Here is a 19,756-nt window from a genome sequence, read left to right on the forward strand (position 1 = left end):
TTTGTATATTTTTTATTGGAGTTCAATTTGCCAACATACAGTATAACACCCACTGCTCATCCTTTCAAGTGCCCCCCTCAGTGCCTGTCACTCAGTCACCCCATCCCCCACCCACCTTCCCTTCCACTACCCCTTGTTCATTCCCCAGAGTTAGGAGTCTCTCATGTTCTGTCTCCCTCTCTGATATTTCCCACTCATTTTCTCTTCTTTCCCCTTTAATCCCTTTCACTATTTTTTATAATCCCCAAATGAATAAGACCATATAATGTTTGCCCTTCTCCAACTGACTTGCTTCACTCAGCATAATACCCTCCAGTTCCATCCATGTTGAAGGAAATGGTGGGTATTTGTCGTTTCTAATGGGTAATATTCCATTGTGTGTGTGTGTGTGTGTGTATATCTATATATACACACACACACACACCACAGCTTCTTTATCCATTCATCTTTTGATGGACACCGAGGCTCCTTCTACAGTTTGGCTACTGTGAACATTGCTGCTATAAACATCGGGGTGCAGGTGTCCCGGTGTTTCACTGCATCAGTATCTTTGGGGTAAATCCCCAGCAGTGCAACTGCTGGGTCGTAGGGCAGTTCTATTTTTAACTCTTTGAGGAACCGCCACGCAGTTCTCCAGAATGGCTTTACCAGTTCACATTCCTACCTGAACCCCTTCTATTTCTATTTTTCCCCTTCTACTAACTCAGATCAAAGCTGGTAGCCCAACGCTGCTTTAATTTGACTTTTTTGCCTTTTAAGGATAAAGAAATCCTGCCTTGAGAAACCCTTCTTTTCAATAAAAGTGCTTAATGGAGGAGTGAAAAATCACAGAAAGTTTGAAATTGTTCTTATTAAAATACAGAAGTGAGACCTTTGAATACTCACTAATCTAATAGTTTATTCTGAATTCCTCTACCTCAAAGAACAGATGACAAGATATTGCCTTTCTTGCCCAGGCAAATAATGTCTTTCTTATTAAACATGTATAGATGTTGATTTAGGTGGTTAACTGGTAACTTGTTCAAGTTTTATCTGTCTTGTCCTATGTCAGTTTGTGTTTGTGATATGATATATAAACGTACTCTACGGTAGATTTGGAAGTGCAGAGAGAAGGGCTCTTCTTAACAGGACAACACAATCTGAATGCAAGTCAAAGATTTTCTATATGATACATGAGTATCAGCCCTTTTCTTAATAGCCCCAGAGAGAAGAGAGGTACTTTGAGAGGAAAGAAAAAAAATAGAGAAGCATCTATGTTTCCTAGTGAAATAGTCCACTTTCCTAGTACTGGCCTGGAAGAGTTTCCTTCCTATTAAAAACTTGTTGTCATGGTGAAAGCTATAGTCATGTGTCCCAGGACCCAGACTCCTCATCCCCATGTTTGCTAGAGGAAAGTGTCACTCTAATTCCCAGGAAGGAATTCTACTGGGAAGGCAACTTTCCTCTTTGCCTATAATCCTCACTCCCTTTTTCCAAATGGAAAGAGGACTGACTGATTCGTGGGATTACTAAAATGAAGAGAAGGGATGGATTTTGAAATCCCTCTCATTAGGAGCAGCCTATCCTCAGTTTGAATGTAATTTCTCCCTGTGCCGTGATTAATAGGCCAGGCTCTGCCGCTGTAGAGAGGAGGCCAGGAGATAAGGCGGAGGTCATTTAACCTTGGCAGAAAAATAGTGACAAGTCTTATTCTGTGCAGAGGTTAACCCAAATCCTCCAAATCTGCCTTGTTAGTAATAAAAACCTTATATTGTGGTCTCTGTCTGAATGATTCCTACACATTTTTTTTTTTCAGTTTGGGAAGTCAGAGAAGGAAATGATAAATTATCATACCTCAGAACCCTCATAAATAATTCATTGGGAACAAAACAAATGAAGAAAATAAATAGCTATGGCAGCTAGATGAGGGTAGTACCCAAAGAGCTGTGCCTGCTTGCTGCTCTGAAGAGAAATATATGACCAGAAATATACACCAGGAAGGGTCAGTGGTTCTGTAGTCACACATGATGTGTGCAGCTCTTGAGGAACAAGTGAACTAAGGTTAGGTCATACACCTAACCACAGACTTCCACAGGAGCCAGAAAGACCTGGGATCTACTCAATGAGAGGTGCATCCTTGAGGCAAAAGCAAGTCAGTAATGAAAGAAGGCAGGAGTTATTTTACCCTAGCCATCAGTGAAGTTCTTGAGTCACAGTCTATCACTGATTAATGCAGATGATCAAGTACATGAAGCATTAACAAGAAAGGTCTCTCTTAGTTTTCTTGACTCCAGAGAGGTTGTCGCAAATTCATGCCTGAAGCACAATGCACACAGATGTGAATATTCAGAGACCGAGAAGATATTAGCAGAAGCAGCAGCAGTCAGAGCTAAATGACTTTTGTTTTAGACATTGGAAGATTCTAATAATGCAAAGCATGACCAATCAAGCATTGAATCGAAGAAAAGGATTTCCAGGGTCAGCAATATAACAACTTTGCCTGTGGTGCTTTCCCTGAGACTGGCAGATCTATATACTATCCTCATGGAGGTGGTTCTGGTGGTTAAACGAAAATCATCCCGGTGATGATCACAGTATAATTAACCACGTATGTGCCTAACTTAACCCGTTATTACCAAAGATTGTTCCAAATATTCTAAAATTATTCTCATTTCCACAGCCCCAAGCTAAATAAACCATCATTGTTTACATTGTCAAAACACTTGAACCAGGTGAATGCTATGTGATCATGCAGTTGCCATCCAGCATAGAGTTCTCTCTGAAAGAACTCACCAGATGACTGGGAACAGATCATCCTTAAAGAAGTTTACCCAGATCACTAGTTACACAAACACCTGTCACTTAAATTGTCATTTAAACAAGTCCTGAACCCAAACAGAGAATTACCCAGTCACTCAAATTAGCATAATTTTATAAAGTGTCATTAATTCTCAGATGGTCAGTTCCATTTTCATTTTACTTTGCTCTTTCATACGACAGAACTTATATATGTCTGTCAACTAGCCAGTGTCTGAAAATCCATTAAAATAGCATATTATGCTTGTGTTAACATCTCTCTTCGCAACCTAATGGTTTATTAATTTAGGGTTCATCCTCAAAGGTTTTAGTGAACCCACAGTGTAATTTGCCCAAGGAACAACAATTCAATTTATCACTCTGTCAGTCATAAAAAAATATTATCTTGAGGTACAAACTATCACTAATGGAATAGAAAGCTACGTGTTGAATTAATCTACACAAAAGAGATAATGCTCTAGTAAGAAGACGATCTTTTCATTGCTCAACTAAACATAGATTTCATCATGAGATATCCATCTTTATGTGTATATGTACATGGACATTATATACAGATCCACATTCATATTCACATTCTTATATACAAAAAACAGTGATAGAATTCTTAGAGCACAATGAATCAGAGTAAATAAATTCCCATGGAATAGTACTGAAATTTTATTACTCACCATCAAATTCTGCTGGTCCAACACCTACTATAATTATCGACATTGGAAGTTTTGAAGCCTTCAAAGAAAATACACAATTAGTTCACAATTAAGAAATTGAGTTCTTAAGAAAATGAAGTTTAAGAAGAAAATAATATACTGCTTTGCTATTTTTTCAAGATGTTCACTAAAATAGTCTTGGACATATTTGAAGTTAACACAGAATAATATGCTTGATTTTACTCATTCTTTTTGAACTCTGTACACACACTTATTCAGTGAGACATTCTTCAGGAATGACCAGCCTTGGACAATATAAAAAATAAAAAGTATTTCCCATCTGCTTTCACTTGCTATTCTCAGCCAATATCTTCCTAAGCTGACTTGGGTATCTTTGGTCATTTTATTCGTGTTCTCTCTCTTCTCAAAAATCATTCAGTTGCTAAATGGGAGAAAAAGGTACTCTATTTGTGAAACAGTAATACCCTACTCTACCTTATTAACACCCAATGGATACAAAAGCAATTTTCATAGTAAATGAGTGAATACAAATGATAAGTACAGAAGACTGATGAATCATTGACCTCTACTTCTGAAAACAATACAGTATATGCTAATTAATTCAATTTGAATTTTTAAGACAAGAAATACTCTGTACAACTGTAACATTGTGTACAAGTACATTCAACTAGTAGAGGTAAATACACTCATGGACATGAAAGTGATGCTATTATCTTATTTATCTTTTTTGGAGAGGGACATAAATTTGTTACAACTCAGTTATCCACACCGCTCAGGTTAGTCCTTAAGGATTAATGAATAGTACTTATGCATTTGAGTTGCCTGGATAAAGTTAAGAATGCAATCAACTGCAAAGGCATGGGCATTTTGTTTCAGTATTAAGTAAACCCTGCTTATTCAACCTAAGTAGCACCAAGCTGTCATTTAGCCACCCCCAAGACTGAATGACCCCTACTCACATTGACTATGGACTCCTTGGTTTGAGCCATATCCGAGATAACACCATCTGTCACAATCAGGAGCACAAAATACTGGGAACCATCTTTTACAGAAGAGGCATATCTAAAGCAATGAAAAGATAAAGAATACCATGGAAAATAAAACAGTTCTTCTGTATGTGATGGTTGCTAAATATAATTGTGATAGTCGAAAACTTTTAATCTCAAGGAAATATTTAAGCATATGCTAGGAGTCTATATTATGCAAGCTCTCAAATAATACATTTTTCTGAAATAGCACACTAGACTAACAGCCATACTGCTGCAAGCCAGCACACAGACATGCCTATCTGCCTTGGAAATTCATTCACTAATAATAGGTGAGCTGGATGTGGATATGTAGAATAGAATGGATATAGCTTTCACAAACAGATATCCTAGCTAAGCAACACATTATGTGTATGATCTTCAGTAAATTACTTAAGCTATCTAAACTTTGTTTCTTTGCCTTTAAAATCAAGATTACATACCACTGCATTGCTAATAAAGAAATTGCATGCATGCTACTCAATATATAATACAGTTTTAGAAATTGTAGCAATAATCATAAATGTTTTTTGTTTTAAAATAGATGCAGGTGATGGTTGCACATCATGGTGAATGTCCTGAATGCCACACAACTGTTATTGTTATGTGAATTTCATCTGAATAAAAAAAATTCAAAGGAAGAAACACTTTTTCACATCTCCAGAGTTCAAGTTCTTAATATTTGTTAAACTGCTGAAACAAGGGGAAAAGATACCAAACAAAGACAAAAATTAGATATATAATAAGAACATATTCTAGTACTTAAAGTTTATCAGAGTTCTCACCAAATAATAGTAATTTACAGGAGAATTTTATGAATGTTTTATTTTATTATATCTCTTTTTTCCATTGTGATCTACATTCTGGGTATCTAGATTATATTCTCAACAATAATAACCTTTATGATTTTTAGTATATCATTAATATTCAGGTCATGTCTAGTAATAAGTAAACATTATAGTACTCTTAGGAGATAATAAACAAGAAGACTTTGGTCTACTTCTGTAAAAAAAAAATCATTGAGTATTTATGTATTATAGAATCATAGAAAAAAAGCATCACAGAAAAACTGGGTTCAAGAACATGTCCATTGATTACCATAAAACTCCTTCATAATTTGAAGTACCCAAAGGGATCAAGTTTGAACAGGTCAAGGACAGACCAATAGCATAATATGACAGGGAAAACATTTCTTGGAGAGCAAAATTAACAACCATATGGACAAAAAAAAAATACAACTTTGCCATAGACTAGAGAAACTAGTAATTGTTCATGCAGCTAACAAAATGGTAATTTTATAGACAGATCAAGAGGCTACAGTTAGTGGCATGTTCACATCCTATGAAGATGGTGTTGAACTGGTTCCACAATGTACAAGCCAAAAATACTCCCACAATATTGAACTGACCTTCAACATTAAAGAATTTATAAATGTGATGGTAACACAGTCAATGAAAAACAATCCCAACCAGATCTGAGACTATTTCCTATTTCATGATTAACTTTTTTCTTAATTAAGGAACTCAGATAATCTCCCTCAGGTATTCATTTTTTTTTAACTTTTAAGTACCCATTATTTTTTAAAAAGCATTTCTTACTATGCTTCAGAAACGTAGGGTTTTATATTTCATGTGATTAATGAAAGGCCATAAATTGTAGTAAAAAAAGCTTCTACGAGTACAAGAGTATGGCTTTTCTGCTTTCCTTACCAAATGATGCTCTTAACTGGCAAAATCTTACCAGATTTAAAAACAATACAGAAAGTTAAACATTATGCATTTCTATAAATATTACTTCAAGTGGCTTAACTGATTTTGGGAGGGGGAGCGTATTTATTTTTATTTTCTTTCAACACTTCTGATCATCCATAAGGAAAGTCTCAGTTGTTACATATTTTTTTCCACTTTTATTGAGGTATAATTGGTATACAAAAAACTCTACATAATTAAGGTATATGGTTTGATGAGTTTGGACATATGTAACATAAATTCATGTTACTGTCAAAACCATCAAGAAAATAAATATACCATTTCTAAATCTTCTTTGTGTCCCTTATATGTGTGCACATGGTAAAAAAACAAACAACTGACATGAAATCAAACTTCTTGACAAATTTTTAAGTGCCAATATCTTATTGTTATCCAATGAGTATATCTTGGCTCTTGTGTGTAATGCTGCAGAAATCTCTTTGCGATCCTGATTTTTAATTTTTGTGGATGTATACTCAGAAGTGGGATTTCTGGTAGCTCTGTTTTTATTTTTTGAGGAATGTCTATGCTGTTTTTTTCATAGCAGCTGCACCAATTTAAAATTCCCACCAACCGTGCACAAGGGTTCCAATTTCTTCATATCCTTGCCAACACTTGTTATCGTTTTGACTTTTTGATTATAGTCATGCTAACAAGTGTGAAGTGATAATGATAGTTCATTGTGGTTTTGATTTGCATTTCCCTGATGATTAGTAACGTTGAACATTTTGTATATACCTGTCGGCCATTTGTATGCCTTCTTTGAAGAAAGGTTATGCCAGTCCTGTGCCCGTTTTAAAAATCAGATTAGTTGTATTTTTGCTATTGAGTTTTAGGAGTTCCCTATATATTTTGGAAATTAATCCCTTATCAAATATATAGTTTGCAAATATTTTCTTATACTCCAAGGTTGCCTTTTCATTTTGTTGACTTTTTTTTTGCTGTGTAGAAACTTTGTTTCGATGTAGTCCCACCCATTTATTTTTGCTTTTGCTGCTTGTGTTTTTGGGGTCATTCCCAAGAAATAATTGCCAAGATCAATATCAAGGTTTTTCTCTATGTTTTATTCTAGGAGTTTTATCATTTTGGATCTTATATTTAATCAATTTTAACTTTTGTGAGTGGTAATATAAGGATCCAATTTCATTCTTTTTCATGTGTATATCCAGTTTTCCCAACACCTTTAAAGAAATTATCCTTTTTTAAACAATATTAATTTTTCCAATCCATAAACACAGGATGTCTTTCCATCTATCTGTGTCTGCTTTAATTTCTTTCATTGATGTTTCATAATTTTCATTACAAAGGCCTTTCACTTCAAGTTTATTCCTAAGTATTTTATTTTTTAGTGCTATTGTAAATAGAATTATTTTTTAATATTTTATTTATTTATTCATAAGAGATACAGAGAGAGAGGCAGAGACATAGTCAGAGGGAGAAGCAGGCTCCTGTGAGGAGCTCAATGTGGGACTCCATCCTGGGACCCTGGGATCATGCCCTGAGTCAAAGGCAGATGCTCACCCACTGAGCCACCCAGGTGTCCCAAAACAGGATTATTTAATTTCCTTTTCAGATAGTTTATTGTTAGTTTTTGGAAATGCAACTTTTTTATAGGTTGTCCAGCAACTTTACTGAGTTCATTTATCAGTTCTAATATGGTTTCTTTTTGTTTTATTCTATCTGGCTTTGTTTTGTTTTCTTCAGTCTTTAGGGTTTCTACATATAAGACCATGTTCTCTGCAAAAAGAGATAACTTTCTTTCTTCCTTTACAATTTTGATGGCTTTTATTTCTTGTTATCTAATTGCTCTCCCTAGGACGTCTAGAACTATGTTAAATAGAAGTGGGAGAGTGGGTATCCTTGCCTTGTTGTATATGTTAGAGGAAAACTTTTAGTGTTTTATCATTAAGTATGATGTTAGCTGTGGCCTTTATTGTGTTGACAAATTCCTCTGTACCTAGTTTGTTGATAGTTTCTATCATGAAAAAGTATTGAATTTTGTCAAGTGCTTTTTCTCTATTTCTTGAGATGATCGTATGGTTTCATATGTTGGAAGTATTCCCTCTCCTATTTTGTGTAACAGTTTAGGAAGAATTGGTATTAATTCTTTAAATCATTGGTAAGATTCACCAATGTAGCCATCTGGCCCTGAGCTTTTTTATGTTGGAAGATTTTTGGTAACGGATTCAATCTCCTTATTTGTTATTGGTCTGTGCAGTCTTTCTATTTCTCTTGATTTATTCTTGGTACACCATATGTTTCTAGGAATTTATCCATTTCTTTTAAGTTGCTCAATTTGTTAGAGTACAATTTTTCATAATAGTCTTTTATGATATTTTTTGTTTCTGTGACATCACTTACAATGTCTTCTCTTTCATTTTTTATTTCATTTATTTGAGCCCTTTCTCTTTTTTTCTTAGTCTACCTAAGGGCTGGTCAATTTTGTTTACCTTTTCAAAAAACGAACTCTAGCCTTTGTCAATTTTTTCTATTGATTTTTTATTCTCTATTTATTTTTGCTCTAATTATTCCTATGTCCTTCCTTTTGCCAACCTGTGCTTTTTCTTCTTTTAGTTCCTTGAGATATAATAAGTTATGTCATTTAAGATTTTTCTCCTTTATTAACATGTGGTGTTTATCATTATAGACTTGCCTCTTAATAGTGTCTTTGTGGTATTCCATAAATTTTGGTATATTGTGTTTTCATTTATCTCAAGATATTTCCCAACTCCTTTTTGATTTTTTTCTTTGACAGTGAATATTCGAGAGAATGTTGATTTCCACTCATTGTGACTTTTTCTGATTTCTTCTTTTTTTCCTACTGTGTTCAGAAGAGAGACTTGGAATGATTTTAATCATTAAATTTATTAAGACTAGACTTGTGTCCTATAATGTAATCTATCCTAGGGAATGTTTCATTAGTACTTGAAAATAATATGCATCCTGGGGCTATTGAGTGAAATGTTCTGTATGTCTGTTAGGGTCCATTTGGTCTAGAGTGGTGCTCAAGTTTGCTCTTTCTTTATTGATATGGATGGCCTATCTATTATTAAAAGTGGGGTACCAAAGTTTTCTAATATTATTGTATTACACTATTTGTTCCTCAGATATGTCAACTTTTGCTTTATGTATTTAGGTGCTTTGATATTGGGCACATACATATTTAAAATGATTATATCTTCCTGTTGAATTGACACTTTTTAAGAAAAATTTAATTCTTAATAAAAGTTCAATTTAAGACATACAAAATAATGATTCGATATATATAGTGAAATGATTATTACAGTCAAGCTAATTAACATATCATCATATCATCTCCTTACATAGTTCCCATATTACTTTGTTAGCAAATTTCCAGTATTCAATATGGTATTTAACTATAGTAATCACATAACATATTAGAAATCTAGACTTAATTTGTCCTGCACAATGCAACTCTGTACCCTTTGACCAATATCTCCCTATTTACCCTGCCTCCCCTCCCTTGGATACCACCACCCTATTCTCTGCTTCTATGTATTGGCTTTTTAAAATTCCACATATAAGTGAGATCATGAAGTTTCTTCTTTCTTTCTGTGTCTAGTTCATCCATTTTGTTACAAACGGTAGACTCTCCTTTTTAAAGGCTGAATAATACTTCATATATATGAAAGTTTCTCCCACTATCAGAAAACAGAGCATTCTTATGAAAGCCCCCATAAGCAGAAATGGTATAAAATGAAAAAGTAATTACCATTAATTTATATGGAAAGTTTTTTGAGTATTCCCAGACCTAAAAAATAACCTATCTTATCTTAGGCTTTTCTGATACCTTAGGAGACATCTTGCTAACAGATGCATAGTGGAGATAAAGCACAGATGCTCACAGATAGAGTTCAAAGCTAAGGCACCTTGACATTTAGATGCTGAATGCAGTTCCTAAGGAAAGAGCTTAGTGACATGACTCTGGCTGCTTGTGATTCAGGCTACTTTTATGACAGCTTGTTGTAAAACAAACACTGAAATCTATAAAAGCAAAAAATCTTTGGATTTCTTTTGGTTAGTGAAAACAGATCCTAATGTAAGTGTAATGTGAACTTTTGAAAGTGAAGAATACCTGTACATATCAATCAATATATCATATAAAATGACCCTTTTATTATGTAATAACCTTCTTTGTCTCTTGTGTCAGTTTTTATTTAAAGTCTATCTTCTCTGGTATAATCATAGACACCCCTGCCTGCTCTATTTTGGTTATCACGTGCATGGAATATATCTTTTTTCATCCTGTCATTTTTGGTCTATGTATGTCCTTAAACCTAAGTTGAGTCTCTTTCAGACAACATATAGTTTGGTCTTGTTTTTTTTAGCCATTCAGCCATTCCGTGTCTTTTGACTGCTGAGCTTAATACATTTACATTTTGGTTTTCTTTTGATTCACCAGAAAGTATACCTAAGAGAAGGGGAGAATATATTCATACCACCAAAAGAGTTAGGAATAGAATCTGAAGCAGATATGGAAAACTTGGAATTTCTCTGAAGTTTGCTGTTTTACCTTAAAAATTCATAGGAACTTTACATTTTATTTTATAAAAAATATGTGCTTGTGTTAATGCTATATGTTTCTTAACTTTGAATGCTACAGAAAGAAATATGAATTTAATGTGTGGCTCTCACTACCTCTAGATACACTAATTTGAAAATAAATTTCATTTTAGTCTTTATCATCATAAGCACCATGAATTAATCTTTTAAAACTTTTCATTTTATGGGATTTTTGCAGTATTCATTGGCATATTGTTGCACTTTGCACATAAATCTAAGTATCAAACAAAATAATATTTTCTGCTACCATTTCTTCTCATTTAGTCTATTTTGATGTATTATATATCTGTAATAAGATAATTAAAATGCTACAGAAACGTGTTAAGTAGAAAGTAGAAGCTGATCACATCTCAATCTGTCTTCCAGGAGGTAACACTGATATATAGCCTTAGGATTCAAATTATGTTTTAAATGTATTAAAGAAGCTTGCTGCTTAAAGGAACCTGATGATGAATTCTTTTGTAAATTGCATAATTAAAACCCTTATCATTAAAAGCCTGCTAAATGTCTTTGTTCAAATATAGGCAATCTATAATTTATATTTTAATATTACTATGGTAAATCTGAGAGAGAGGTTAATTTTGTCAGAGTTTTGGAATTCAAACGCATTCCCCTAGAGTCTTTGTCAAGCAACTTTATGGGATTGTGTTTATAAAATTCATAAATGGTTGGCTCAGATTTGTGGAATATTCTCTTAGCTTATTATTAGTTCATAGGAATCGGGAGCACAACACAAGATAAGAAACCGACTCAGAAATGTTGTATTTAAGTAGTTTAATTTTGATATACACAATGAATTAAATCTTAATACTAAATAAAGGGATACATTTAAATTATTCCAACACAAAGTAACACAGTAATTTATATGTTATTAAGTTGTTACCCAAACTATTTTTGGCAGTATAATGAAGTGACCCACCATGTCCACAATCATATGTAGTTTTGTTGCACTTTCTTATTTATGTATGTTTACCTCTGGAACTGAGATAAAAGGGTTTAAGTATGTAAGGCATCATAACATAGGTATTTGGAAAAAGATTATTCTGTTTGGAATTTCAGCTCCACCACAAATGGCCACTCTTATATGTTCATTTTGTCATCAGCAAAATAGAAATAATAACACTACTGACACCTCTTAGAGTTGTTGTGAAGATTTAAAGAAATTAGCACTGAACACATTGCCTGAGATACATTATGGGCTCAAAAATGAAACTTAATTTTAGTTGGTTATCTGGATCTAGATTTAGATACAAAAATCTAGTCAATAGTTAGAAATGGATAGATCCCTCTTAAAAACTGAAATGTGACAGCCCCAAAACAAGCAATTGGTTAGGCAGAAGAAACAAATGACTCGTAGTTAGGAAAAAATGCATTATTAAGTCAACTGAAGAAAGTAGTAAAATTTTCACAATAGCCTGAAAAGATAATCGATATTTTCATTGTTATATTAGATTATTTTGAAGTAATAAGCTGGTAAAATATACCAACAAAATATATTTCAAATATCTTGAAGTTATTGAGGTAGAATTCTAGATGAAGAGAAACCTTTGAAAAAAATGATCTAAACAGGAATGTAAACAGAGTAATTGCCATATCTGAGAGGGCATTGAGTTAGTAAGGGGATAAGTAAACCCCACTTTATTATTACCACGTGTCTATAAACACATGACTTCCTTAATATGTTTCTTCTTTAACTACTAAGGAGATTTAAACATAGTGTTATAGACATTAGGTCTCTTAATAAATTTATATATGGAAAGGATTTCTCTGATTTTAAATTTGTTTTAAATGTACAACATAATGGTAATGCATATCTTTTGGTAGGTACGATAGTCTTATGTGTCAACTTGGTTCAGCTATGGTGGCAGGTTATTTAGTCAAATACTAATTAAGTTATTCCTGTGAAGGTATTTTGTTTTTGTTTGTTTAAGATTTTATTTATTTGAGAGAGGGCACAAGCAGGGTGCAGGGCAGATGGATAAGCAGACTCCCCGCTGAGTAGGGAGCCTGATGCCAGGCTCGATCCTGCGACTCTGGGATCATGGCCTGAGCTGAAGGCAGACACTTAGTTGACTGAGTCACCCAGGTGCCTCTTGTGAAGGTATTTTGAAGATATAGTTAATATCTACAAGTGGATGACTTTAAATAAACGGGATTATCCTCAAAAATCTGGGTGGGCCTCATTCCAAACAGTTGAAGGCCTTTACCAATTGGTTTCCAAAGAAAAAGGAATTCTGACTTAAGACTGCAAGGATATAATATCCTGCCTGAGTTTCCATCTTATCAGATTGCCCTCCAAATTTATGATTTGCCAGTGCCTGCCACTGCATGAGCCAATTCTTTAAAATAAATTTATCTATACATCTATATTTATCTATCATTAGTTATGTTTCTCCTGAGGACCCTGATTGATACAGTAGGTATCAATCACAATCACATTTTCTACAGGCCACTAAAATTGACTAAGCATTACCATTAATAGTTTCTTTAGTTTCTATTATAAACTTATTTTATTTTATATTTGTGAGAGAGAGAGAGGAGAGAGAGAGAAAGCATGCAAGTGGGATGCAGAAACAGAGAGAGAACGAAAATCGTAAGCAGGCCTCATGTTGTCATGGGGTTCGATCTAAAGACCCTGAGATCATTTATCATTTTTCTTGTATCTTTTTATAAAAGACATCAGTGGGTAGTGGGAGAGGAGGTGGGCGGGTGGATGGGTTGACTGGGTGATGGGCACTGAGTGGGGGCACTTGATGGGATGAGCACTGGGCGTTATATCTTGGCAAATCAAACTCCAATAAAAAAATATACAAAAAAAAGACATCAGTATTCTCTACGGTAGTGTGTGAAAGAGAATGAGAGTCAACTATAATTTATTTTGTGATAATATTATTTTTTAATACTGCTTTGACAACCACCAAAAAAATTAGGAAATAGAGTACAGATAATGCTAATCATATAGGCTAATATAATTACCTAGGATATGTTTTTCAAATTACAGGTAATGACCCATTAGTGGATTCTGAAATCAATTTTGTGGGTCAAGACACAAAAGAATAACAGAAAAGAACAGGACATCATAGACATAAAGAGGAAATATAAGAAAAGGATAGGTATTATTTCATAAATAATCCTATTTTTTTTTAAATTGTGTGTGTTGGGACGTGAAATTCTTAAGTTAAAACAGACCATGGATGAAAATGTTTCAAAAGCCTAAGCTTAAAGGGTCACACTCAGAGAATGGTCATCAATGTATCACTGTCAACCTGAGTTGGACTTCCACAGGAGTGTTCTACTGGGGTCAGCCCTGGGTACAGGGGTATTTTAGTATCTTGTCTATGTCCCAGATAATGGAAAGTAGAACACATTTAAGTTACTCATGATGTCCAGTATAGAGATGATACAGTACCAGAACCTTTAAAAAGAGAATTGAGATTTCTTATCATTTTACGCAATGATCAACTTATCCCAATGCAGCATATTTTCATGTTCTGACAATATACTGGGAAGGATACAAAAGCTACACTTTTTTTAAATTTTCTAAAAATAAGGCAATGCTTCATAGGATCTGCAACTGGGTCAAACATTTTAAGGATTTTAAAAGTGGTGTCTAATTTACTTATTTATACACTCACGAAAAAAATAAGTAAATGTGTATAGATTTTTACATTTAGAAACTTTTTCCAGAACATGTAATTGGAATCATAAGCAATTATATTCTGATCTCAATACTATGTACTATATACAGGTAGCGCTCTGGGAATTTTTAAAATTAGCTATTATATTAATTTCAGAGAGGTTAAAATAATGTGTCCTATATATTACTCAAAGGCTTTAGTTGTCTTCATGTTCTCTTATTACTTCTATGTTACTAAGGAATGTGATTTTAGACTGAATGATTTACATTGTTGAGATCATAATTGATCATGTTATTGCTCTCGTGGCTGTCTTTTCAAAGACTAAAACACTTTGCTTGATTGAACAAATACAGGTCCTGATTGAGACTTTGATGTAAAGTTCTTAGCAATGTATTATGATAGCTCAATGGAGACTCTTTCCATTGTATCTTTTTCCTCACTTTCTTGGAGGTATGTTAGAAGAAAACACCTTTCATTTGTAGAATCATGGTAACTAATATTATAATTTCACTGCAGTCTAGTATACTGGAATAAATATCTTGTCTACTTCCACTTACCTTGCTACATGATTAATTACAGGAGCAAAGTTCGTTGGCCCATACAGTTGTACAGATTTCAGACTCCTATAATAAGCCTCCATGACCCCCTCAATGCCATCACAGTAGGGGTTTTGAGGGTTCCCATTCTGTGGAATTTACAGGCAAAAAGGAGTAGAAATTAGTAGTGTCTGTAGAGATCAATTGGAAAAGAAGAAAGATAGGTTGACACTCAAAGATATTTTAGAATAACAATCATTTATATAAGAGCAAAAATAACACATTAAGTAGTCAACAATAGTTTACAATATATTGTATAAATCGTGATATGATGAATCTAATATATAATTAAAACTGATACTCTTCAAAAGAACCATAGGATATTCTAAATAATCTTGAGAAGCTGAATATCGTAACATTCTATAATTAATGTCTTCATTATATACATGTCTGTGTATTTGTAGAGATGAATATATAAAAATCATGAGAAGTAAATAAAATATTAACAGTGGATAACTCGGGGTGATTACATATAGTTGGTTACTTTTATTTCATTCTTTAAACTATTCAATATTTCCCAAGTTTTCTGCAGTGACATATATTAAAATCAAGAAAAAAAATCGCTATCCATTCAGTTTAACCTTATAGAAGGAAAAATACAAAATATCTGCCACATGTGCATTTTTAGGTCACAATTGATAACCTCAAGGAGAGAAGGGTTCTTGGGGAATGTAATTTGGTGTGGAAAATATCAAGAAAAGTTAAAAGGAAAAGAGTCAAAGAAACATTCATGTTGTTCAAGGGAAATAGAGCTTGTCACCACGTTCTCATTTTGAAAATGGCACCTAAAAGCCACTTCATACCTAGAGACCTAGACTAGCTTTTTCAAACCTTGAATGCTTTGCTATTAGGTTTAATTCTCCTAGTCCAGATTTTGCAAATAACATAAATAAGGCAAATAACACAAATATTAGTTATCTATTGCTCTTGTAGCAGATTATCCCAAAAGTTAGTGGATTAAAACAAAGACTATTATCACAAACATTTTTTGGGTGTCAGCAGCAGCTTAGCAGGTGGTTCTCACTGAGCATTTCTCATGGGTTGGCAATCAATATGCCAACCTGTGCATTTCCGAGCTTGACCAGAGCTGCAGGATCTGCTTCCAGGAAGGCTCACTTATATAGCTGCTGGCAGGAGGTCAACATGGTCTCTCTATAGGACTGCTTAGTGTTCTTACATCATAGCAGCTAACTTCCTTAGAATGATTAATCCAAGAAAAACAGCAAAAAGGAAGCCCCAAAACCTTTTATAAGCTAGTCTCAAAAGATGCATACCAATACTTCTACTTCAATCTATTTGCTAGAAATGTATCACTAAGTATAGCCCATGCTCAAGGGAAAGGGAATTAGACTCCATCTCTGAAAGTAAAAAAAAAAAAAAAAAAAGATATATTTAAAACACTAGAGGCAATATTTACATTTAAACATAGCTAACAATAATTTCAGCATACATATTTTTATCTGAACAATCACAAGTGACTGGTAGTTGGTAACTAAAATTTGTTGAATTCTATACACCAAGCTTAACATTAAAATATTTACATATTTAGGTAGTTTTTTTTTATAGCAACCCTAGAAAGAGTAGATAAAATATTGTCATTTTCCTCACTTTACAAATGAAAAAAACTAAGGCACAGAGAGTTTAGTATGCCCCCAAATTACACAAAACAAATGAGAGGGCCAGGGGATCCCTGGGTGGCGCAGCGGTTTAGCGCCTGCCTTTGGCCCAGGGCGTGGTCCTGGAGACCTGGGATCGAATCCTACGTCAGGCTCCCGGTGCATGGAGCCTGCTTCTCCCTCTGCCTGTGTCTCTGCCTCTCTCTCTCTCTCTCTGTGCGACTATCATAAATAAAAATAAAAAAAAAAATCTAAAAAAAAAAAACAAAAACAAAACAAATGAGAGGGCCAGTATTTGAACCTACACAGTTTAATTTCAGAGACCAATCACTTAAACACCACCATGCCACCATGTTTTAAAATTCTAAGCATTTTGAAAGACAGGAGATCTTAGGGAACTAGGGCAGATGTTATCAACTACTTCAATTTTGTCATTTGGGAGAGAGGGATATATACCAACTTTTTCCTTTTAATTTTGTATTTTCTTCATAATTTTTAATTGACCATCATGTAAATTTTGAAAAACATAAAAATAATACAAGACCTCTTATAATTTATAATAATAAAGACCTCTTTATAGTTTTATATTATAAAATTTGTTTACATTAATCGATTGAAATTTTAAGTTTAATATTTAGTGCAAAGCAGTTAATGATTGCTTTTGATATTAATCTGAGCTGACCTAACTAACCTACCTTTAAATAAAATATTACAGTATTCTTTTCCCTTGATAAGATATGAAGCTAATTAAAATTAAAACTCATTATTGATTTTGAACATATAAAAATGCATTCTATATCTGCCTTAGAGGAAGAAATATAAACCAGGAAGGTTCTGAGCTACTTTCTCATCATCATTTTAACATTTTAATTAAGGGTTTATATTTCCAGAAAATAATACATTTTCTCTCTTCCTGTGGAACTGAAATTACAACAAGGTCACCATCTTTCTCACCATTTCATTTCTCCGTTGAAAGATAATCATTGGATGTCCTATTCATCATTATGGAATATTTAAAGCACTGATTTCTGCATTAATCCTAATTCTGTAATAAATTGCTCTAAGAATTCCTCATATGCTTTGGATGACAAGAATACTTAGGACACAAAATTATACATTCTTTTTTATATATGCTTTGTATTATATCAGGATTATTTAAAATAATTTACAGCTATTAAAACGAGATTTTCCTCTTAATGACAAAGTTGTAATGAGTTATAAAAAGACTTTTAAAGTCTGTTTAAAAACTCATTTCACAAAATAATTATGTGTGTTAGTTACTAATTACTAACAAGCAATTAGATTTTACTTGTTAAAACAGATTAAAATAAGCGTATGTGTAGATCTAGCACAAAAGAAAAGCACAGGATATTTTTGAATATAAGTGCATTCAATTTTGTTGTTTATTAATGAAGAGTGCAGGGGATGCCCTATTTTATATTTCCATTTTAATTAACTACCTTTCCCATTTATAAAATAATGAATGTTAATTTGTAGAATGCGTAGAACATAAAGAACAGAATTCAAAATGAGCACTAATCCCACCACGCAGACTTAAGTGGGGAGGGATGTCCGGCTCTCATCTGTTTTTCCCTCCATTGGGCTTCAGGAAGCATTGTATTGAGGATTTAGATTCAGTTCCAAGACAGAAGGCCATGTAGTCTCTGTTGCTGCCTAGAGCCTAGAACATTTTTCAGCAAGGCTAACAAGCTGACAAAATGCTGAAGAAAAGCTCTAAGGAGTTGTTGCTTTACTCTTTGAAATGTATCCATTGCGGCCCAGCGATTGCTTATGTGGGGAAGATCAACAAGAAGTCTTCTTTTTATTCAATAAACATCTGTTGAGCTTCAATTTTATGCATACAGTGTTAAGACCCTAGGCTGTTAAATTGTTAACATCTAGATGGAAGAAAAGACAGACATATAAATATTAAATTGTGCAGATTTCTATAAATGTCAAAATAAGGGAAAAGTAGGCCAGCACTTTTATAGCTCTAGTGAGAAATCACTTGGACAGATGTAAGCATTTCAAGATTGATCATTGCAGGAGCCTTTCTTTAAAGGGTCACTGGCCATATGACCATTACAAATACCTCCTCTAAAGGTCTACACTATTATATTTTGTTGTAACAACTTAAGGAGTCATCAGAATCATAACAGGAGGAGAGTAATGATTCCCTTTTACAACCTTTGTGCTAACACGGTGGTACTAGGACATTCTTCCTTTCCTTTTCTATTCCCTGTTCTTTTTCCACTATGGAATATATGTATATTCTTATTCATATTTATATGAAGACTGGGGTTTATCTGAGACCTTTTGATTAACAGCAAAGAAAACATTAAAAATTACATTTTTCTGCTAGCCATAAACTCATCCACTAGGGATTATTTAATTTTTAGAAGGCCTTCCTTGATATCTGAAAGATTATTTGAACTTGGTATGATAAAATTTATGAAAATGTATCATAAATTACCATGAAAATATGAGGGTTTAGGATTACAGACTATACTAATTGCCAGATTGACATGGGCCTGGTTTTCCTATTTGCCATTTCAGCACCTATAGATATATATTGCAGTTATTTAGGATGAGGTTAACAGAACACTGTACCAAAAAATCAAATCAAATACTAATACTGAAGGCCTACTTAATTCTGCCTTTATTTACCCAAGAAAACAAAAGTGGTTTGAAAAAAATTAATTGATCAGTGATGTTAAAGTTCACTCATTAGCATCATCATGGTTGTTTCCATCTTCAATTTGGGAGACTATTCTTCATAACCTAAAAGAGGTATGATCTCTATCCTTTAAGTATTTGAACTGGGTTCAAAGAACTTTTTAAGATGCAAATAATAAAAAAAAAAATCCTTCCTTAACAATAGCATTATTTGCTTAGGTTTTGTTATAAGGAATGAATTTAGAGGTAGGAAATGCAGAAAAAGAGAGGATCAGAAAGATAAAAGGAAAAAAAATCATAAGCAAGGGTGAGAAGAAGTATATGGCAGGAAAAATTAATAAACCTCATTTAGTTTAACATAATTATTCATTTTCTTAAGCTTTAAAATAGCTCATGACCTTTTTCCTGA

General features: G+C 33.5%; 1 protein-coding gene across 1 annotated transcript in view; it reads right to left on the reverse strand.

Moving 5' to 3' along the window:
* Window positions 1–19,756, reverse strand: part of CPNE8 (copine 8) — a 216,348-nt gene that overhangs the window by 12,493 nt on the left and 184,099 nt on the right. The window contains exons 16-18 of the mRNA XM_055318917.1: window positions 15,017–15,144; window positions 4,424–4,526; window positions 3,465–3,522 (exon numbers count right to left, since the gene is read on the reverse strand). Of these exons, the coding sequence (XP_055174892.1) occupies window positions 3,465–3,522; window positions 4,424–4,526; window positions 15,017–15,144 (289 nt within the window). The remainder of the gene's footprint in view (window positions 1–3,464; window positions 3,523–4,423; window positions 4,527–15,016; window positions 15,145–19,756) is intronic.

Source organism: Nyctereutes procyonoides, unplaced genomic scaffold, assembly GCF_905146905.1.
Source record: "Nyctereutes procyonoides isolate TBG_1078 unplaced genomic scaffold, NYPRO_anot_genome, whole genome shotgun sequence".
Lineage (NCBI taxonomy): Eukaryota > Metazoa > Chordata > Mammalia > Carnivora > Canidae > Nyctereutes > Nyctereutes procyonoides.